General features: G+C 42.0%; 1 protein-coding gene across 3 annotated transcripts in view; it reads left to right on the top strand.

Annotated features, from left to right (window-relative positions):
• The window catches only part of HTR2C (5-hydroxytryptamine receptor 2C), a 189,010-nt gene that overhangs the window by 93,070 nt on the left and 72,957 nt on the right, over window positions 1-22,983 (top strand). For all 3 annotated transcript variants that reach the window (XM_077827098.1, XM_077827100.1, XM_077827097.1), the window contains exon 3: window positions 21,600-22,240. In XM_077827098.1, the coding sequence (XP_077683224.1) occupies window positions 21,856-22,240 (385 nt within the window). In that variant the 5' untranslated portion in view covers window positions 21,600-21,855. The remainder of the gene's footprint in view (window positions 1-21,599; window positions 22,241-22,983) is intronic.

Genomic DNA, 22,983 nt, shown 5'->3' with positions numbered 1-22,983 from the left:
GCAATTTTGGGTGTCTTCATTTTTGGGTGTCCACCTTTGAGGTATTTTTTACGGTCCTGATTTTCAGAAGATGGGTGCTTAGTACTTCTAAACACCAGGCATCTTTACAACATCTCAAGTTAGTCAATATCCTCACAAAGATATAAGTTTGATGACTTGTGTAGGCAGCTGTGTCTTTATCACTGATCTAATGTTAGTTGTATCAGCAGTGCGAGATTTTTGCTGAATTTGAGGCCTAACATGAAAAGCAGTTTTGTGTAGGAAATCATATGTTCTGATTGGAGATGGGGCTTGTGCCACTGGACTTCAGCACCACCCATCCAGGTTCAGGATTTTGTGGATATCTGGATTCTGGATAGTTCCGTGTGTTTGTCTTCCCCATCTCCACATACTGATCACAGGCTGGGCCATACAAATTATTAGTCTACCCAGAAGGTGTCAAATTTTACTTGAGAGAATTCTGATGCGGCAGGCTAGTTTATGGTCTGTCTACAAGTGATATTCACGTGCACTAATTAATCCCGATATTGGGGCTAAGCAGACTGATGGGGACTGTGAGCAGAATATCTGAGGAGAAGCTATGCTCCATGCTCTGTGCCCTTCTCACAAACAGCCTGGAGTGGCTGGACTAGCAAATGCAGGAGACCAGCACCATGCCCCTCGTTGGTGATGTGAATTTCGTTACCTTAACCCCATCCCTGCCAACACACACACTGTAACTCACACTTTCTTCAGCTGGATAGAACTCAGTTACTCAGGCTCTATTCACCCTCTCAGTCTAGTTAGTGTTTCTTGTTACTGTCTATGCTGTTTTAGTATAATCAAGTTGGAGACTGAGAAATGTCTTTGTTACCTATTTGACCTTTATATATAAATTTCCCTCTAGCATAGAATGTGTATGAGAGAGAAAACAATGCCAGTTTAATTTAAAAATAAGATGAGATTTTTTTTGGCCCAGTCCCACATGGAAGTCTATTATGCCTTTTAATTAATGTAAATAACATGATATTTCATGTCTAGAATATCTACAATGTATTGAATTGTGGATTTATGAAAGTTACACAACCTGGTGTAAAGGTATTTAAGATGCTGGAAGTCAGGACAGTTGGGTTCTGTTCCTTGGCTTTTCTTTTGATTTGATGCATAGATTTTAAGACCATCTAGGCTGATCTCCTGAATAACATGGCATCATAGCTCACCTAGTAATTACTGCATCAAACCTAGAACATCTTTTAGGAAGACACCAAATGTTGCATTAAAGAGTTCAAGGAATGGAGAATCCTGAATATCCATTACATTCAAACACATGCTTATCTCCATGTCACACTAACCATAAAGGGTGAAATTCTGGCTCTCCTGAAGTTGGTGACAAAATTCCCATTGGCTTCAATAAGCCCAGAAGTTCACCCAAATTTCTTTAGTTCACAGCACTACTAAAACCAATGGGAGTCAAAAGCCATAGGAATAATGAACTCATACGCTGGAAACAGCGGGACTCATTTTCCTCCTTGGAAGCTGCATGAGTTTTTCCTGGCTGCTGGTAGAATGGCTATTTTCCCCCAAATGCACTTTACACAGCAAAAGATAAAAACCTGTTTTTTTCACTAGACAATAGATAGCGTGTTACCTCCTTAACTTTGAGCTTTTCACGTTGATACCACTGGCTGACAAAACGTAAGCAATTTAGTAATCATTTTCCAGAGAAAATTGACTCAGTTAGGGTTCCGTTGCCATTGTTTCAGCAGTTAATGTGCAGGTGCTGCCTGATTTGTATCAAAGTTGTTTTGATAGTTTCATTATTGTTCTTTATTTGAGTTTATTAAAAGTGCATTTGACCTCCTGTCTCTCGACACTCTGCCTGACTTCAGTTATGGAGGAAGATATTGATCCTGTTGCATCAATCGTTTATACAAACTAGAGCTTGTCTTTGATTTGCAGTATCATTTCAACTACCCAAAATACAATAATTGTTCATCCTCTTGAAACAGTTTGTCTAATGCTCCTGTCAATTTTTATCTAATTTCTAACTTTCTATTCTAGGAATAAATTCTTTTAAAAAAGAAAATGGCAAATTAGTGGCTTTTGGATTATTTAGAATGGAATAAATGCTAAATGCTAGTTTGTCTGTTCAGACTGTCAGCTGGGACACAGGTGGTTTTACTCTCCATTAGTCTTCTCAGCCTTGATCTCCCTTCATTTTCTTCTTTCAGCCTGAGCCTCTTCCTCTATACTATGCCTCTATCCTGTTTTCTAGCCTTTGCCATAAAATGCCACTGAATACTCATTGCTTTACTCTGTCGCAACACCGAATACTGCAAGACTGCCTTCCTCACTATATTTTGAGCACGTTTGTGCTGGAAATGAGGTTGGCATTCACACTCTGTTTCAGCCATTTTGTATTCAAGTCGTATCTGGGATAGAATCCAAATTAGATCTGATCTTTATTTCCGCATATATTCATAAAGAGAACAAAATTAGTACAAATCACTTTCATGTTTGCTAAGCAAACCAATGCCAAATAATTTTGAACTGTGAAACTGATCCCTAGAGTTCTGTGAAAAGTAAAAAAATTGAATTAAAAGAGATTATATTGGGGATTAATTCAGATGGTAGATTCAGGGACCAAAGAGAGAGAAGTGAAGGAGAAACCAAGAAATTCTTAGTTAAAGCTGGTAACATATCAATAATTCATGTTTTTATGATAAAATAAAGTTAATGTTCATTCATTCGAGATTGGCAGTTATTCTAAGAGCTCTGTGCTAGGAATTGTTTTGGGGCAGGTCTCTGGCCTGCGTTACACAGGAAGTCAGACTGGATGATCACAATGGTCATCTTTGGCCTTGTAATCTATTAATCTCTAAGGGCCCTCTGCTGTTTGTTTTGGTCTTTTACATAGGAAAAAGGGAGATGTTTTCTTTTTAAGCAAATTGGGAAATGTGATTGTAAAACCATCAGAACTGGCAGAGGAAGTCAGGGACAAGTACAGGGCAAGAAATTACTTGACGCTCACTTTTGCAATTAACCAGATTCCCAAATTCACAATGTTCCTTTAATTACTCTTCACAGCATCCATGTGGGGGAAGTAAATTTAGTTTAATTATTCTTCCCATTCTGCTGGTTGGGAACTAGAGGCAGATAGGTTAAGTAATTTGCCCAAGGCTGTAGAAGAGTCAGTGCTGGAACTGGGATTAGAACTCGGGATTATGTTACACCCTGAGTCCTGTGTTCAGACCGTGAGAACAGGTTTCTCTCTCCTCTTTCAAACTGAAGTAATTTTTCATGTGTATTGTTCAGTCTGAGCACAAAGCAACTATCAGAAACATCACATGGTTTTGCCTGCTGGCATAATTTCAGATGACCATAGTGGGATATGTTTCTGTCTCTGAATTTTTTTACTGTTTCTCTCTTTACCTATTATGAAGATATAGGTATGAAAACAAGCATTTCCCATTATATTTAGCTTCCTTCTCTTCCTTTTGCCTGACTCATCTACTGATGTTATATGCAATTGTTTGTGTCACTGCAATTCACTTCCATGGAAATTATTAAGGCAAATGCTATATATATATGAGTATGTGTTGCGTGGTTCCACTCATCACAATTACCATTTTACATAATACAGCATTGTCACATCCCTGCCCAGATGTGCCTACGTATCTGTTATGTCATAGCAGTGGGCTTCTTTCTTCTTGCTTTGGGCATATTACACAGCCTGACTGTTTCATAGATGATATGTGTTAAAATTGTTTAAAGATTAAATGATCACTGTAAGAGAAGAGCCTGGTTCTAATCTCATTCATGACGGTTTAAGTTCATTGGACCTGATTTTCCAATATGAATCAGGAGTGACTACACTGAAATCGGTGTGTTTACACTGACACGAGGCACGTCAGACCCATTATCTTTAAGGAAGCCATTCTTGATTTACACTGGTGAAAATGAGATGAAAATTTCTGTATGGGTTGTTTGTGAGCATCAGCCAAGACAGGAGGCATTCCAAATTAAAGCATCATCTCTCGTGAAGGATGATAGAATTAAAAAACAGTGTTGTGAAAATGCACAATGCTTTGTTAGAAAATGGAACAGATAGAAAAACACTTCCTGCTAAGGATTACACTCGTTCAAAGGGTGAATGAGATACAGATACACAATTACCACAAGTGCAAATAGCCAGGTCTCCTGCTTCAGCTTAATGACAATTAAAAGCAAATTACATCGAGCATGAAGTGGTAGCAACCTGAACTGAAATTAGATAACGACAGGGAAAAATAGGTAAAAAGCTCAGGAACTCTGACTGCTAATGATTTTGTGATATAATTTATTGTATTAAGAAAATCGCTAGTAGGAGAACTTAGATAATATTAGAGCTGGTTGAAACTTGGTAATTTCAGAGAAAAAAAATTGAAAACAAAATAGTTGTGTCATTGGAAATTTTTTTCATGCCGGTTTTCATTTGCTTTTTTTTTTTTAATGAACCAAAACTAAACGAAAAATTGAGGGTCTTCAGTCTCAATTCAATTTCCTACTGCCCCCCCTTTTCTTCCACTGGAAAAGGGGGGGAAAGGAAAGAAGACCAAAAGGAGGAAAAACATAATATAACAAAAATGATTTGTATTTTTACTGAAAAGACAAAAAATCTTTACCAAATTGATATGGTTTGGTTAAAAAGCCACTTTTGTTGGGGGGAAGAATATCATGAAAGCATTCAACTGGTTCTAGTAATGGTGAAAATGGAAATGAACACTGGTGACATACTGAGAAATGAAAATATATCAAGATGGAAATGGGCAGTGAGACAAGGAAGGAGTTGGTGCAAGATGGAAAGAGGCCAAAAACAAGGAAACAAACTTTAGGAGGAAAAAGATAAAAGGAAGTCAAGATCATCTTGGACTTCTGTAGGAAGCCTATGTTTCGGGGAGAGATGTTGTAGTGTAGTCAAATCTGGGTGACGGGATGAACAACCCTTGCAGGTTTGGGGGGAGCGCTAAAGAGAGAAGGGGCACAGTGGCATCTCTGAGCTGTAATGTGAGGTACACACATACATGGAACTGTTAATGAGCAGGAAACTAATCTGTGGGAACAGCCTGGACCTTTCTACACCACCGGAGGGGACCTGTGCTGCTACCCCCATTGCATTTCGGTGGGAAGAGAAGAGGAAGACTCAGGGCAGACAGAGAGGAGGAGGAGAATGGGGCAGTGGCAGGGAATAGAGGCGAGGGTAGAAGGAGCTGAAATAGGACTAGGCATTCCTCGGGGCAGAGGAGGAGGGAGAAAAAGCTGGGGGGGAGGTGATGTGTGGAGAGGAAGGCACTGGCAGAGGGATGGGACAAGACTGGGCCGTGTGAGAGAAGAGAGAGGGCAGAATTAGAAACATGGGGATTGGGAGGGGACGGGGTGGGGATGGTGACAGGGCTGCAGGGACAGGGCCAGCCTGGGGGGGGGGGGCTGAGGCCACACATGGCCACAGGGGCACAAGCTCCCCACTGCAGCTCTGTGTTCCAGACCCAGCTAACCCCACCATAGGCTCTGAAACCATCACCTCAGCTGTGGAGCAATAGCAGATTTTATACATGTTGACATGCCCCCGTGCCTGAGGGCAAGATCAAGCCCTTAGGGCATGAAATGTTTTTGGGAGACAAAGGCAACAATGAGATTTTCACACGTACAGCACCCAGCTGCATATATTTCGGTGTATAGTGCCCTGTCCCTGTTTCCTGAGCTCTTCCCAGTTCCTTCTATGATGTATTTGTGCCGCATCTGGCTGGTTTTCCTCTTTATTTTCCCATCCTACGTTGTGATTGCCTTTGGATCAAAGAAAGTTGAGCCATGGCCCTTCCATTCAGCCAGGCTGCTCCGGCATGGAGATTCATGCTGATAAAAACTAACTTGGCAAAGCCTTCACTATGTTTGTTTAATGAGTTTTAGTCAGCCGATATTTCTCATTTCTCGGGTAGTATTTAATCTAATTTCATCTTCTTAACAATTGTTTGCTTCGTGTAGCAGTTTTAGGTATCTGAACAGATTTCTTCTGGCATTGTTGTTCTCTTGATAAGAAGAAATATATTGTGTCGGACTTTGGACTAATCATCAGACTGTGCTTTCAGAGAATGGAATTTGGAAGTTAAAGAAGGAATTAAGGTGGTTGAGGAACAAAATGTAATTTAATGTCATGTTAAAAATGCAGTTTAAGAACAAATGTGGGGAATGCTTTGAATTAAAAGATACAGCATGATCTAGCATGCCTAGATAGTACATGAAAGAAACAGAATATTGAAAATACCCAGTTCTTAAAACAGAGTCTGCTCTTTCTTATCAATTTATTAAAATCAAGAGCGTGAGCAAGTCCCAAAGAATGTAAAGACTAGATCTGTAATGTTCCTGTCTAACATTGCCCTTCTGTTTTCCATTATTAGACCGGGAGTTAAGGGTTCCTTTTCCATCCGTCTCTTAGGACTTCCTTTAGTATTGTAGTAACCAAGTGCTATATAGTTAAAATCAGAGCAGCGCTGGCTCTCTGCATTTGCAGTGACACTGATGCACCTGGGCCTGAAAGTGTCTGAATCTCCCAGAGTAAACTGCCTTGGGGTTTTTAAAGACTCTCATGCCATATTGTTACAGTTCTCAGTTTTTAATATCTCTAAGCAATTCTCTGGCTTACCTTTCCTCAGATCACTGCTTCATCTAACATCCAAAGGGCCATACTGTTCCCTCCTTTACTAACCATCCGTAAGGCCCAAAGAAGTAGCAGGAGAGCATTAGGTGGGAGAAGAGCCCAGGAATGCTGAAGCTGAAGGCATTGGGGTTGTATGGGTGCCAGTGAGGGCAGAGTTTAGCTCTAGTTCTATTTTCCATTATCCCAGAAGAGAGAAGAAATATTAATATCCCAGTGATAATCTCATCTCAATTATTTTATATTAACAACAAAGGCCATGAAATCTGCAGATCTGTTCCCTTCCTCCCACCTGCAGGTGACCAGGAGAGTTAATTACTTTGCAACTCACAAAATATAATATATAGTATTATGAGAAAAAGTAATTCATTGTTGTTTCCCCAATAATGGTGGGGGTTTTTTTTGGCCCTGGTCACATTGAAAACAACGCTGAGAAGAAAGTGGCTCCAGAAGGACAGCGGTGGAACCTGGCCTTATTTCAATACCCTTGATCCGTTTTCTCCCTTAATAAATGATTTCCAAAGCTGCTGCACATAATTTACATAAAGATCAGCTCTCTCTTTCGGCCTTTGGGAGCCGAGCCCATAATAAACAGCAGCCTGAAGACGTGCCACATGTCTCCCCGTCAGAATAGCGAACCTTCAGGACCCAGACTACAGGTAATAGAGCCGAGCAGGATGCTTGTGGGTCACCGGTTTTGGCAGAAGTTGAAATAAACCCAGTGAACTGTTTATCCCGAAAAGTCCAGAGTCTGTGGCGCAGGTGAACGTGCCCTCACTCCTGAGACTGTGTGGCCGGTGCAGCGATGGGGCTTTGCAACCAGTGTGCAAATAATTAGTGGGCAACGTGACAAGCTCCCGGCAATAATCCTGTGTGATCCCTTAGGAAAACTTCCCACCAGACGCTGTCATAAAAAGGTGGGGAAGGGATTTTAGACACTCTCTACAGACATGAAAACTGAATCAGCTTCTGTGTAAATATTGATGGAACGTCTATAGGAGCATTTTAAGAGCCTCGGTGGAGCCAAGGGGTAAATGCCTGAGTCTGGACCGGAGGAATGCTGCTTCTAGGGTATCATGCCCTCCCACCTTAGGGTCAGACCAACGCTCCTCCCCAACTGGCAAGGGGAGGTGCACAAAGGCTAGTGTCTGTTAGCGACCCTTCAGATTCCCATCTGAAAACTGAGCAGGGGTGAATGCTGCTTGAAGATGGTCAGTCCTGCATCCACAATATTAGACCAGTTTTCAGAATAGCAGCCATGTTAGTCTGTATCCACAAAAAGAACAGGGGTACTTGTGCATGGCACCTTAGAGACTAACAATTTTATTAGAGCATAAGCTTTTGTGAGCTACAGCCCACAAAATGCATAGAATTGAACATATAATAAGAAGATATATATATGCATACAGATAAGTTGGAAGTTGCCATACAAACTGTGAGAGGCTAATTAGTTAAGATGAGCTGTTATCAGCAGGAGAAAAAAACTTTTGTAGTGATAATCAAGATGGCCCATTTAGACAGTTGACAAGAAGGTGTGAGGATACTTAACTTAGGGAAATAGATTCAATATGTGTAATGACCCAGCCACTCCCAGTCTCTAATCAAACCCAAGTTAATATTAGACCAGTTACCGGAGGGCAGCGTAATTCCACGCACATGCAGAGCCAGCTGCCTAGGAGAGCAGTAATTAGCAATCAGCAGTTCCTGGGTCTCAGCCCCAAATTCCTGTCCCTAGACCACAACTGCCCCTGTAAGAGAGTCACATCTGACCCAAAGGTTTCTCTCTCATTCTCTCTCATGCTGGAATTTTAGCCTTTCAGTAGTTGTCTTTAGCTGGTTGTTGCTGCAGATTCTAATGGTTTGCTGATTCTTACAGCACGCAGTAAAATAGAGGGAAATATAATAGCTCCTTTCTTCTTTCAATAATACCTCTTCTCCTGATTAATGTCACCTGCTCTGAAAGCATGCATTTTTGTGAATAACACTAACTTTTAGTCATAGAAGATTTACCTCATTACTAGGGTTTAATTACATTTGTGGTAAAAACTGTGAGCAATTTTCCATTTCATTAGACAAATTCTTTGTTGTGGCTGCCTTTTTATTTTCTTCTTCCTGTTTATCTGATTTTTCTAAAGAAGTCCAAGCAATACCTAAAACTTGGGAGGATTAACATAAGCCCTGTTATCACCCTGCAGTCACAGCGGGCTGAAAACATCCATCAACCATTTTGTAGTTTAAAATAAACACCTCTGCAAGGACGTGAATTAGAGAAATCCATGTGACAGTGCATTCAAATTTAAGGTGCAGCAGAGAGAAATAAGGAATATGAGTAACAAGTTCCTCCTATCTAAGGAAAAGATGCATCGAGAGTTGGCATTAAAACTATTAGAATGTAGAGAAACCGAAGTGTACAATGGTGACAGTATAAATGTCTGTGACTGAATGTACAACACTAGAGATGCCACGTAGGACTCAGCTACACATATTCTGGGCATCCGAAATAACATTAATTGGGAACAGAAACAGTGTTACAATCAAGTGCACGTTTGTAGGAAGTGACAGAGAGAACATGTGACCCCATTATTCTTCCTACCTAGCTTCCTAATCTTTTCTAGAAGAAAAACAAAAAAGAGCTCCATTCGTTCTGGGGAAAAAATAGTTTTCTGGCTGCAGAGTAGCTAAAAGGTCTTCAGCGCTCAACAGCATTCGTACACCACAACAAGAACATCTGTTTACAGCCAGCAATGTGGAAAATTGTTATTTTAAGGCTTCGTGCCAAACCGAACAATAACTAATTTGGGGATTTTAACTTAAATGAAGAGCTGAATGTAGGATGTTTTTTCTTAGTTAGCATGGAATCCTTGGCACAAAGGCTGGGTGGGATGACATGAATCAAGGTTAGATTTTGATAGGGTTATTAGGTGGGATCTATTTCTAAGCTCTATTTTTGAGAAGACACTGTGCAGCTTCCTACAAATTATTATGGTGGATCTGGGGCCTCACCTTATCTAGCAATAATTATTTTTCAAAACAATAAGTGGCTGTAGATGAAGAACATGTTCAGAGAACAAGTCTTTTTGGTAGCTTTTGAGCCGAAATCACCAGAATACCATCCCAGTAAAATCGATTCTGTTACCTACCACAGACTACAGCATCAGAGAAGTAATAAGTCCTAATGACTCTCTTTAAAGGTTGATGGTCTCATTGGGAAAATAATTTTTGAACTGGAAGTAATTTAACCCTCTAAAGTCTCCTGGCAGGAAGCAATCTCTTAAAAATTTAGCTGAGAGTCTTAGAGACTTGTAGCCATGAAAATTAACAGAATTCAAGTTCTAGAAGCTAAGACATCTGAATCCAGTGGCCACGGTAACATATGGCCCACGTTATGCACAAAGTTATGGCATAGTTGAGAGGATACCAAAAACCAATTACCTAGATTACATTTTTTGAACATTTAAAATTATTTTAGTCACTTGCTCTCTCCCCGTTTTTTCATATAGTGAATGAGTGATGTTTCAAAATTGGGATAATTTGTGAAAACACAGAAAATTGGAGTGAAGACCAAAAAAAAAAAAAAATGGCCCAAACGGAAATATATTGGACAGATCTCTTGCTTGATGCGAAAGCTGAGGAATGGGTTTTATCAAATGATAGATGAATCCTCACTCTCCTTCCCTAAAATATGTGTGTATGTGTATATTCTGGTATATGCTTTTATATTTTATATACACAGATTAGAGCACCAACAAGCTGCTCATCCTAAATATGAGTTATGTCAATCAAACTCTTCAGGTTGTTTTTTATAAATCTGAGTTTAATGCAACCTCACTCCAGGTGGCAGGCATTTATATTGGCCTCTCGGAGGACAAGAGACACAAGAAACTAATAGTTTTTGAGGGCGTGAACATTTGTGTGGACTCCCTGAGCGGACAGAGCAAGAGCTGGTTTCCATCCCAAGGCACAGGAGCTGGGTAGCTGGACAGGCAAGGACGACGGATTGTCTAATGGCAGCCGAGTGTGAGGGAGTCAGAGCTGAACAGAAAAAAACGAAATGTGCTCTTTAATATGGCAGCATTGAGAGTTCAGATTTGGGATGAAAAAGTAACACAGAAGATTCCCGAAGGAGATTATCTGAAAAACATACCATGACTGTGTCTGCTAAAGGTAAGAAGGGACTTGAAAGTAGGAGCTTGACCATAGGACGACAATTCCATTTCATGCCAACTTTCAAGGTTTCTAAATGTGTTTTTGTTCCACATTGGAATAAAAACAAAACCCTTCCACAAAACTGGCAGTATGTGTCTGTAGTCCAGTGCTTGGGGCGCTGGCCTGGGATGTAGGAGAGCTGTGGCCAAATCCTTGCTCAGCCTGCTTCAGAGAAGAGCTTTTTCATTCTGAAGCAAGTAGAGAAGGCCTTGAGGCTTGGTCTCACCTATCCCAGTACCTTAACTTCCCGGCGATACATGTCTCTCATTCTCCTGCCCCTGACCCAAAAGCCTTCCTGATTAAAGTTTCGTGAAAACTGATACCTCTCTACAAAAGGATTTTGTCTTCAGCGAAACATCCCATTCCGTCAAGTTGAAACAAAAATGTCCCACCCAGCTGCACTTGAGCGAGAGTGTCCCCAATGGCAGCATGACTGTGGCCCCTGCAGTCACGAAGAGAAGAGAATGCTCACAGGGGCCTTGAATCAGGAAAGCTGATTAACCGTAAGCGTTTGCTTAAATCCTGTTGACGTCAATGTGACTCAAATACATGTTTAAGTGCTGTCCTCACTAGGGATGCTTTCCTGAATCAGGCCAGGGACAGCTCACAAGCCAAGTGGTTTTTTGCACACCATATAATATATACACTTCTGGAGTGAAATTCTCCCCACACACAAAAAGCCAGTATAAAGCCTCTGCAACGCTTAAGGCAAACAGAATGGTGTCCTTGACCTGGCTCTCTGTACAAGGGTGAATGTCAAGCCACTGTGACTATCATATAAAAAAGAGATGTTATTAAATTGTTAACAGATTTGTTCTTCCAGATACCGTGTACCAAAAAAGAAAGGGTAACATTGCTCAGTTTAGTAAACATCAGTGGCAGTAGGTTAGGTAAGACCCTGAGCCATAACGCTGCACTGATCATCTATTTGAGCTGAGTAGCACATTTACCACTTGTGATCTTTAAGCACCTGATTGTGATAGGTGCTGAGTGTGTGTTTGGGGTGCTCCACATCACCCAGGATTAGGAACTGCAGGAGAGAGAGAGAACCTGGTCCTGCCTTCTGATAGATTAAGCTGTTTTCTTTGAGTCTTTGTGTTGAAGCCCCCCCCCCCCCCCCATTGAAAATAAATTAGTGTCTTATTGACACAGTATTAGGGAAGATAGGGAGAGGGGAATTAATGCTATTTGTTTTGGGGAGGAATTATGGTGATTCATAATTATGACCCAAAGAAATATAATTAACTGATCCTAGGTTTAAACTAATCGGTTTTTCTCTTGCAGCAAATAATGATTTTTTTTTTGTCTGTTTACTGGGCATGTCATTAAATAAGACTTTGCTGCACCAGAAAGAAAAAAAATTGATACAAAGTTTTCTTCAGTGAAGAGTCCCCGAAATTCTGCTGCATGTTCTTTACATTGATCGTCTCCTTTACCTTCTGTGAGAACTGTTACAATCATCCTGACTATGTTGGTGGCACCAAACAACTTTGGCGAATGTACCAAGTACCTACTGTGAACGGATACACGCAAACCAAGCACTAGCTTCTGGGCCCCAATTCAGGAAACCTCAAGAGAACACTTAGGCATAAAGGTGCATCTTGGGTCCTTGGTTAGTTTTAGGATTTGGCCACACAAAGGTTTAGTTTGCTGAAGTTGGGGTGTGAATATACCCTGTACTAGCCTGGTGTGGATTAACTGCCCATGTGGACCCTGCTGATGTGCATTAACAGTTCTGTAATGTGCTTTGATCTAGTCCATTTCAAAGAAAAATATTGAAAATTTATCATGAGAGAGCTGTTTTCCTTCAGAGCAAATAAGGGTCTGCAAATCTTTGCTAAGCTATAAAGTTAAAGACAAATATAAAGTTAAAGACAAATATATCAGCATCTAAGGAAAAAATAATATTGATCCCAAGAAAGTCTGAGTGACTTTATTTTCTTTTAGTGGCAGAGCATCAGTGGCAGTCCTTTCTGAAAGTCACTCCATCCCTACTAAAGCCCCAGTACTGCAGGCTAAGGTGCATATATAACTTTAGCTTTCCCTTGACTCTGTCTCCCAGACCATCTCTGATGTGCATCCTCCCAAACTCTCACTTTAAATAATTCAGGCATTCTCAGTAGAATACAAACAAAAATGTTACTGTAGCTTCAGAACAGAAGGGATCAGGCTTAGAAGATCAAAGAATTCTAGTGTTTGTCACTCCCACCAAAAAGAAGAATGGCACAGAACAGAATTTTCTCTGTTGATGTCTAAAGATTATTTTAAGAATAATAATAATTTATTGATCTGAATTGACAATAGGCCTCAAAATCTAGCATCTTCCCTTCGATGGTAACTTAGCAAAATTTGTGATAGGTGTGAAGTTTTAGTTTAAAGTTATGGAGATAAATTTTAAATTATATGTAAAATTCATTAATAAAATATTAATTATTTTATGCAATAGTGATGTGCTTAGAAGACTGTAGCTGAAGGAATTAGTCAGAGGCCTTTCCCCTCATGGTTACTAAAAGATACAGCAGGAAAATTATTTGATGGCTTAAATCCAGAAATCAATTTTTGTTTTATATAAAAAAATTAACCTAATTTCTAGGTGCTGAATGATGTTGGCTGATTTTCCATATGACGCTCAGCCTTCAGCCCCACTATACAGTTAAGGTTTAAGTATTATGCAAAATGAACTTAGGTGGAAAGTCTACTGTATTGTCTTAACATATGTTCTTAGACCTGCAGAAAAGCTCTGTGTAAGCTCAAAAGCTTGTATCTCTCATCAACATAAGTTGGTCCAATAAATACTCCTGGGAGAATTCTGTGCCAAAAACATTAAAAATTATGCACACAATATTTTAAAATTCTGCATATTTTATTTGTCAAAATAGCACAGTATAATCCTGCCCATATAAATTATTTTGATAATTTATTTCAATATGCCTGTCAGCAAGTATGTCTGTAATAATACAGACAGCAAAAAAGATTCAGGAAATGTTTTTTGACAAATAGATTCCTTACTAGGCATATTAATATAGAACTCTGAATAATAATTCATTTAAACTACAGTATAGAGCCATATTTCCCACACACCTCAGAAGCAGTGCAAAGTCTTGGGGGTCAGTGGTAATGGAGAAGCTGAGGGAGAGGGAAGTAATTTCTGGGAAGGAGCCTGGGAGTGAACCTGGATGGTTGTTGGTTGTGGGTGGGAGAAGTATGGAACAGGGTATCTGGGGGGGCAGGGATTGTTAGGGAGTTGGGGAGCCTTCCCATGCAGACCCTGGTTGACCCCTAGCCTCTCTCATTCAGTCAGGCACATCTGCCCCATCCTCATGTGTCCCTGCACCCCCACTCTCATTCAGCCCCTGGCTTAGTCCTGTCACCCCACTAGCTTCTGTGCCCTTGTCCTGGTCTATATGACCCCCCAGCAGCCCTATGTGCTCCACTCTGTATGTTCCCCACAGGCAGGGCGCTGTGAAGAAAGCAACCTCTCCTCCTTCCTCTCAGCAGCTGGCTGCTCCAGCCCAGAGCCAGCTGCCCTCTTTTCTGATGCCACAGCAGTCCCTGGTGGGTGAAAGTTGTAATTGAAATGTCTCCCTGGCAGAACCTATTTTCTGAGGGGGAAAAATCTGCGAGGGACATGAATTCTGTGCAAATTACCTCACCTACCTTGTCTCTCTGTAGATTCTTACAGTCAGCTATAGCCTAGGTCAAAATACATTGCACTTCTGAAATGGCTTTCCGTCCTGATAACTTTTCCAAGACATTTCTGTTCCAAGAGGAGATACACCTCTACCCCGGTATAACACGACCTGATAGAACACCAATTCAGATATAACACGGTAGAGCAGCACTCGTGTGGGGCGGGGCTGCACGCTCCAGCAGATCGGCGCGTCAGAGTGTCTGGCTCCCACACGCTGCTCTGAGTGGCATGTTAAGGGTGCCGGGCCGGGGCCGAGGGGTTGGATAAGGGGCAGAGGGTCTCCGGGGGCGGTCAGGAGACAGGGAGCAGGGGGGTTGGGTACGGGGTGGGGTCCTGGGGGTGATTAGGGATGGGGGGGGATCTCAGGAGGGGGCGGTCGGGGGCAAGAAGCAGGGGGGCTTAGATAGGGGGTGGGGTCTTGGGAGGGCTGGTTAGGGGCGGGGTTCTCTGGAGGGGGTAGTCAGGGGACAAGGAGGGGGACAAGGAATGTGGAAGGGTACTGCATACACCCTGTTAGTTCTAACAAAAATGATTTGCTGACTATTAATAATGGAAATGCTCGAGGCCAAAGCAAGTTCGATATAACACGGTTTCATCTATAACGCGGTAAGATTTTTTGGCTCCCGTGGACCATGTTATATCGGGGTAGAGGTGTATTAGCAATCTGAACTAGAACAGTGGTATTACAGAAGAGAATAGTCCAGCTGTGCTTTCACTTAAGCTGATTGGAACTTTGCCTTTGATTTCAGTGGCAACAAGAACAGGCCCAAACTGTCTTTGTTACCCACTCCTTGACTATAACTCAGATATTAGCACTTGGATCCAAAACTGCCCTGGTGCCAGAGAGCGAGGGACAAAATTTGCCTCAAGCCATGTCTAGATAAGCAAGGGAGAAGAACTGGTTATTGAGCAGAGTGGATCAGGTATTGAGGTGAGACGGTTCCAGGGTATCCTTTTTCTGAGTGAGCAACTGTCTCACCTCTGCCCAGTATAGAACACACTGCCCCCGAACAGCTCAAGTCAGTGGAGTTATGCTGGCATAAATAAAACCAGTGTTGGAAAGGTCAGGACCAAGCCCACGTGCAAAGCTGTGCAGGGTTAAGAGTCTTTGCTACAAGTTCATGCACAGACAAAATGGCATTTTCATGGTTAGTGGGCTGGAGGTGTGGAATCTGAACGGAGCAAGAATAAATGAGTGCAGCCTGGAAGCATTTTAATGGGCTAAGAACAGTGCTCCCTTTTTCTTTGGCATCTTTTCTTTCCAATGGCTCACATCCTTGTGCCCAGTTGCACCTAAGTCACAGGCAGGTATTAACCCCTTGTTCCCAAGTATGCTAGTTCTGCACAGCTTGCCCGGCTGACTCTGAGGATTTTTGAGCTTGGGGGAAAGGAGATTGAGATGTGGGGCACTCTGGGGCTGAGGAGACCGACGTGATTGGAACTCTGCTGAACCTGGTGCCTCTTCTCTTCATTTATGGGGACCACAGGATGCAATAGCCAACAGGCAACAGCTGTCCATGGAGACTGGGACTCCCAACAACTTAAGGGCTGTCTCCCCCATACACCTGGTTCTTTGTACCGATAGGCTACCATCTTCTCACCAGCTGGCCGCTCCAGTGTAAAGAGATCCAGTGGAAGTTCTGGAGGTTTTTTGTGGCCTGGCCTGCTGGGCAGAGCTTTCGATTGGTTTGAAAGAGAAACTTGTGGGCTCCTACTTTTGTCATTCAGGAGCACTTTCAGACGCACTCTGCACCCCGTTCTGCGCACTCAGCTGTTCTAGAGTCTGCACAAATATGTCCCACAGGTTTTAACGCTGGTTTCATAGTTGTGCCCAAAAAACACTGAGCATATTTTAGGTCCCTTGGTGTTATAATAGTTCAGTGCATTTCCTTTCATTTTGCTAGAACCTCTGTGCTACAGTACTAATGGCTTCTTCTCCCTTGTCCTGTTAATAATAGCCAAGCTAATGGGCCAAGTTTAAAAGAAACAATTCCATGTTTCTAAGCAAAACTGGAAATTGGAGAATGGGGTTAATTGTTTACCCTTCCAGCCCTAAATCCAACCTTAATTCAGTTCCTGAATTTCATAGTCAAATTGTTCTATCACTATACTGATGTGTACAGTTCTAACTGCTGACACAGACAGAGAAGCAGAATGGTGAGACGACGAGCTGGATTTTAGTGTTCAATTATTTTTCTTTATAGGAAATTAGAATATATTTCCACCAGATCTGGAAAACACGCTTTGCATACAAAGTGGCTCAAGAAGGCTCTATCTCTGTGTGTGCAATCAGCTCATTTACAGCAAGGCGGCGAGTAGGGAAGTCTGCTTTCCTCGGGTCTTCCCGCTAAATGGTTTTCTCCTATTTGTAATCATTTTATTTAATTCCAGTGGTGGGGAATCAAACATGGCTCTGGGCACTCAAGGTTTCACAGCCCATTAGTATCTGGAGAACGGAGGCTTCATTTTGAAACCTGAAAGTGCGGATTGAGTGAGTGATTTTTTTCTTTTTGTCTACTCCAGTGTCACCTCAGTGTGCCTATTACAGCCTCCTCGCTGTGGTGTAATCTTAGTCATGAAAGAATTGTCTTCTGGACATGGGGTTGGACATAGGACCTAGCAAGCTGCCCTTTGTGTCCATCCCAAATTGCTGTCCTGATTGATTTTGGGATGAGACCTTTTGCTTCAGGAAACCCATGGTAGAGTTCCCTGCTGGAGGATGTCTGCCTGAATTCCTTTGTATTCAAGGCCTGTTGGAAGATTTTCTCATTCAGTCTGTAAAGATTGATTTATCTTCCTCTTTTCGTGAAATCTTCCTCAGTTGATAACTCCTGTTGTGGCATGTAAGAATGGCTGGTATCCCTGGGCCATTGGGCTGGGATTATGTTAGAGCCCAAGATATTTAATGTGATGGGAGCTTTCATGAAATTGGGAAAAATAATACTGAGTTTCAGGTTCTTTGCTTCTCATTTTTAACTTCTCTTTAAGACTTCTCCCTGGGAAATCTTAATTCAGCTTCTGACATCATTTCCACCCAAGTGATTCATTTCCAGTATGACATTGTTTTGGTTGCTTCCCTTCTAAAATGTTGCCTTTTGCTTATTATTCTGATATCGTCCAGAGTGAGACCTCATTTTGTAACTGAGCCTTCTTGATATCATGTGCCTCGGATGTCATGAGAACATTTGCATGTGTCTTCTTCATCATATCACGTTGGTTGTACGTCTCTGTTTAACCTGCTGCATTTCTTTCTTTCTAATTGTTTTCCAGTGTGTTTCTTTGCTCTCTCAGTGGAGTGATTTATTGACCTTTAATCTGACCATGTCACAAATTGTAGCAGCAATAAACGTGGCCCACTTACTATCAGATTGAAATTAGAGGCAATTCCTGCTTGCTTTACTAGCATGTGTAGTGTTATTGAAGTCATCATGGCTCATGTGACTCGCATGTTTAGAACCTACAGGTCATAGAATCATAGAATATCAGGGTTGGAAGGGACCCCAGAAGGTCATCTAGTCCAACCCCCTGCTCGAAGCAGGACCAATTCCCAGTTAAATCCAATTCCCAGGTGTCCTTATTTCTCTTGCAGCAGCCTCAGAGAACACAGGCAGGGATTAGGGCCCCATTATTCTAGACCAGTCAGACTGCGGCTTGGGAGCTGCAAGCAGCTGTTTCGTGTGTCTCCTGCGGCTCTTTGCGGCACATGCTATTAAGACTGTGTGATTTCATTAACCAATCTAAGTTATTAACCAGTCAGGTTGCTTTTATTATGTTATTAACGAATTGTAGAACACTTGGTCCGTCATTTTGCTGAGAGAATAATATATAGAGAGAGTAAATGAGACAATGATTCGCACCACTGTGGCTCTTGTGGGGACTGTTGATCACTAATTTGGCTCCTGAAGGCCTGAGGTCTGAGTATCGCTGTTCTAGACAATGCCCAAAGAACTAACAGAGGTGGTATTGGGGAAACCCTGGAGGTGCTTGTTTGAAAGTTGCGTTGTTACTGAGGGCACAACAGTGAATAATCCTGCTGTCTATTACATGGCCTCCAATCAAATTCATGAGAAAGTATAGAGGGCTTAATCCTGCAAGTCCTAAATCCTTACACAGCCAGTCCAGCTCCCATTAAAGTCAGTGGAAAGAGACACTTTTATTTCATTGGGAGTTGGATTGGGTCCTAAGTGCTTAAAATGAGGTACCTACATTAGCACTTTCCAGGACTAGGATCGGAGTGCTCAGCACCTTGCAGGATTGAGCTCCAAATCATCAATGGGACTGGTACAATCTCTAGTACAAGAAATGGTTACCTCCTGTAAAACCCAGGCTCTTTGACCCTATTGTTGTTGTTCTGGACATCTGGGTTCTAATGTTCCAGTCAGACCTATCAGTGTTCCTGGGGTTTTGTGCTGTTGGTAGATTTCTGTGACATTCTGAATATCTCATTAACACTGCAAAGAACCCCATAGAGCAGGGATCGGCAACCTTTGGCATGTGGGAAGCGGCGGCCAGCACATCCCTCGACCCGCACCACTTCCCGCAGTCCCCATTGGCCTGGAGCGGCAAAGCACGGCCAGCCAAACATGCGGGTGTGGCAGGTAAAGAAACCAGCCCAGCCCACCAGGGGGCTTACCCTGGCGGGCCACAGGCCAAAGGTTGTCGATCCCTGCCAGAGAGCTTGGTGGAGTCACCAGTCTACTTTCCAGGGGGGTTATTGTTTTTTTAAAATTTACTAGAATAATTGGGAAAAAATTCTTTGTTGAACATGTTGAGCAAGTTTAATTTAGGAGTGTTAATAGTTTGTAGCACATAATGTATCAGCATTTGTTACATCAGGAGTCCCATCTTGCCATCAGTCCCATGCGCACAGTTCCCACTGGTTTCAGTGCTGTGCGTATGTACCTGATGAAAGGCCCCTGAATTTCTGATCATCAGGAGATTCCTGTTAACTTTAATGTGGGGGTCAAAGAGCAAAACTTCATGCCCTGCTTTAAGACAGCCCGAGTGGCATGTCATTAGCGGAAAGAAAGCAGTTTGTAGTCAACTCTGTTTTCATTTATCATTTTAATGTGAGTGTTGTGTTATATAAAAATATCCTGGAAGTATTTTGCAATTTACCGGCAAGTCACTGGGATTTTTTTTTTAAGAGCACTACAGTTGAGTAAAGAAGTGGTTACCGGTGATTTGCCACTTTATTTGCGTGTGCAGACGCACTACTGTTTTCTGTGCAAATTACACAGACTTCTCCCTAACTATGAGGTCTGCAGCTCTTTGGAAGTTATTAGCTCTAGTTCAGAAGCAAACCTGGGTTCATTGTACACTCTGCTCATTTAAGAAATGTTTTTCCATGTGAGACCCATTAGTAAGCAACCCAAGCCACTGCGAATGCTAAACATTTTATTGTAAGACTCTGAGCACATCTTTTTTACATAACATTTAATTTAGTCCTGTAAATTACGTTTAGCTTTTTGATCCTTGGATAGCAAAGTGATGGATCACATACAAACAGTATATTAGAGTCTTTTCTGTCCATATTTTTAAAATGATGATATAATATCACTTGCGTGTTGTTGGTTATGACAAGAAGCTGAGAACTGTGCTAAAAACAGCATATTTCCTTTTTAAGATGCTTAGTACTCCTCTTTCATAGTTTCTTCCCATTGCTGATGGTGAAATTTTGCATTTCATTAGGGGCCTGGCTCCTGCACAGTGGATGGCAAAATTGCCATTGTTTTCAATGGTGCGGGATCAGAGGTCAAAACAACTGAGTCACTAAGGCTAAGTCAATTCAGCTAAGCATGGGAAGCATGCTAAGTGCCTTGCTGAACTGGGGCCTAAGAAAAACGTTACTGGGATCAATGCGGGAGTTCCTGGGTGAAACTATCTGGCCTGTGTTATACAGGAGGTCAGAGTAGCTGATCCAATGGCCGCCTCTGGCCTTAAACGATTTATGAAAAAAGAATTTGTCAATTGAAAAAACAGATTTTTAGGAACTTTAAATTGAAAACAAATATCCCTGGCAAAGCGGCTGAGCAGCCCTGACATCTCAGGGCGATGGGTCAGCTTGCATCTGTGAGGCGAACAGGATTTGGGCCACTGAATTCATTGTGTGCTTGCCTTCTGCACACAAAAGCACTCGGAGGGATGAAGACAAGTGTAAAAATACTGGTCTAGATTAGCAAAGGTTTGTCTTTCTTCCCCCGTTGGTTTTTAATTGTTTGTTTATTTTGGAAAGATTGGCAGCAATGGAGTCAGATAAGAATATATGTCAGGTTTGATTTACCATGCATTTGTCAAAACAAACACAAAATATAGTCTCCTTTATTGTGGCAGGATTAATCATTTTGGTCATAGTGTTTTTAATAAAAACAACGAGGAGTCCATGGCACCTTAAAGACTAACAGATTTATTTGGGCATAAGCTTTTGTGGGTAAAAATCCCACTTCTTCAGCAAAGTGGGGTTTTTACCCACAAAACCTTATGCCCAAATAAATCTGTTAGTCTTTAAGGTGCCACCGGACTCCTCATTGTTTTTGTGGCTGCAGACTAACACGGCTACCCCCTGATACTTGACAGTGTTTTTAATGACACCTGTGCTTCATCTCTGAGTGTACAAGCTATATGCAAATACTTCCATTGAAGATTACAGTTTATATTGCGCTTTCGCCATGCTATCACCATTTGTTGGAGTTTCTAGCATCGTACAATTGCTACTGTATATGAGACTGAAGATCTGTGAAGTGGCTATCAACTGAAACATGTCTCACTCTTCGGACTTGCTTTTGCTGGTTTTACAAAACATTTAATTAGCGATAATCAGCTTTTAACCAGCCAGAACACACTGTTGTGATTTTTCCCCTACATAATTGTAGGCATGGTCTGTCCCCATAAGATAAATTACTTGCAGTCTGGAGAACATTCTAGCCAGCAGGAGGAGAGAGGAGGAGAATGCCGTTTGCATGGGGATGTAGAGCATTTTGCGTGTACTGTGATTTCAGTGAAAAAGAAGGTGCCTTTTTCTTTTCTTTGCAGAATGCTGGACATGAAAATGAGTTGAACATGATGAAATCTCCTGTCCCTCTGGGTTGCCAATCAGTGGTCATCTAACCCCATCTCAGAGGAAAACCAGAAGAGCTCCACTCTAACTTCTGTAAGGTTTAGTCCATTATGGAAGATCAAACAATTTTCTGGCGCTGGTTTTGTGAAATTCGGCTGCTGCCTTGGACCCTCCATTTGAAAAAGAAATTAACGTTGAGGAACAATTAAAGAGGAAAATCAGCTCCAGAGAATGAGCACTGTAAGTGGCACTGGGATATTAGTCAGCTTAACGACAGTGTCTGTGACGCTAGATTTTCGTTTGCACGGTGGTCTGATGGCTTGGCCCTTAAGCAACAATTTGACTCTGAATCAGAGTTTGCCCACGTCCGACCCTCTTAATGCCTCTGAGCGGGGAGAAGTCTCTCGTGTGTCCATGAGGGAGAAGAACTGGCCAGCCCTCCTGATTTTGGTTATCATTCTGCTGACTATTGGAGGGAACATCCTTGTAATTATGGCTGTCTCCTTGGAGAAAAAGCTACAGAATGCCACAAACTACTTCCTAATGTCTTTGGCGGTGGCAGATATGTTGGTTGGGATCCTAGTCATGCCCGTTTCCCTCATTACAATTCTATACGGTAAGTGACTTACATTTTCTCCCCCGTTCAACTGAACAGAGTAGACAGCAGATGAGTATCAGTGGCCGCAGTGAATGGTTGCACACAGTTTGCACCCATTGAGTGAAGAACCAGAGGAGTATAAATGTAGAGTAAATAATGGGCTTTCCTGTGCTCACTTTTATTGGGGGAATGGGTGCTCCTTTGGAAACTGTATTTGGCCCCATGCTGTCAGGATAGGAGCGATTGCCAAAAACCTTTAAGTGATGATCTCTTTTACCGAGGCCAGCTATAAGGAAGTGCATGGATGGAGAATATTTTTCCTTCTCAGAGGATATGCTGTAAATCGTTTTGGTAAAACCCAGAATAGAAAGAAGTAGCTAGAAAATAACCCCAGTTCCTCGCCAACAGATCCAGCTCACTGTTCTCATGGCAAAACAAAAGAGGCTCTAAATCAGAGTCAGATCTTAAGAAGTGCTGAGTGCCTTGAACGAGCGTTGATTTCAATAGGGCTTGAGGGCACTCTGCATCTCGCAAGATTGGGACCCAGTGTAGGAAGAAGTGTAGCTGCTTTCCAAGGACTGACTGTAACAAAACACACATTGGGCCACATCCTGGGATTACTCACATGAGTAAGGTCATAGATTTGGCCCAGTGGATGTTAAAAATCTGCAGTTTTATGTGCCACAAAAATAGTAGATCAATGATTTCTGACTGTCATACACAAAATGATAGTTCTGTGCTCTGAGTGCAGCGACGGGGCT

The sequence above is a fragment of the Eretmochelys imbricata genome, chromosome 9, assembly GCF_965152235.1.
Source record: "Eretmochelys imbricata isolate rEreImb1 chromosome 9, rEreImb1.hap1, whole genome shotgun sequence".
Lineage (NCBI taxonomy): Eukaryota > Metazoa > Chordata > Testudines > Cheloniidae > Eretmochelys > Eretmochelys imbricata.
This window is presented reverse-complemented; position numbering and strand designations above follow the sequence as displayed.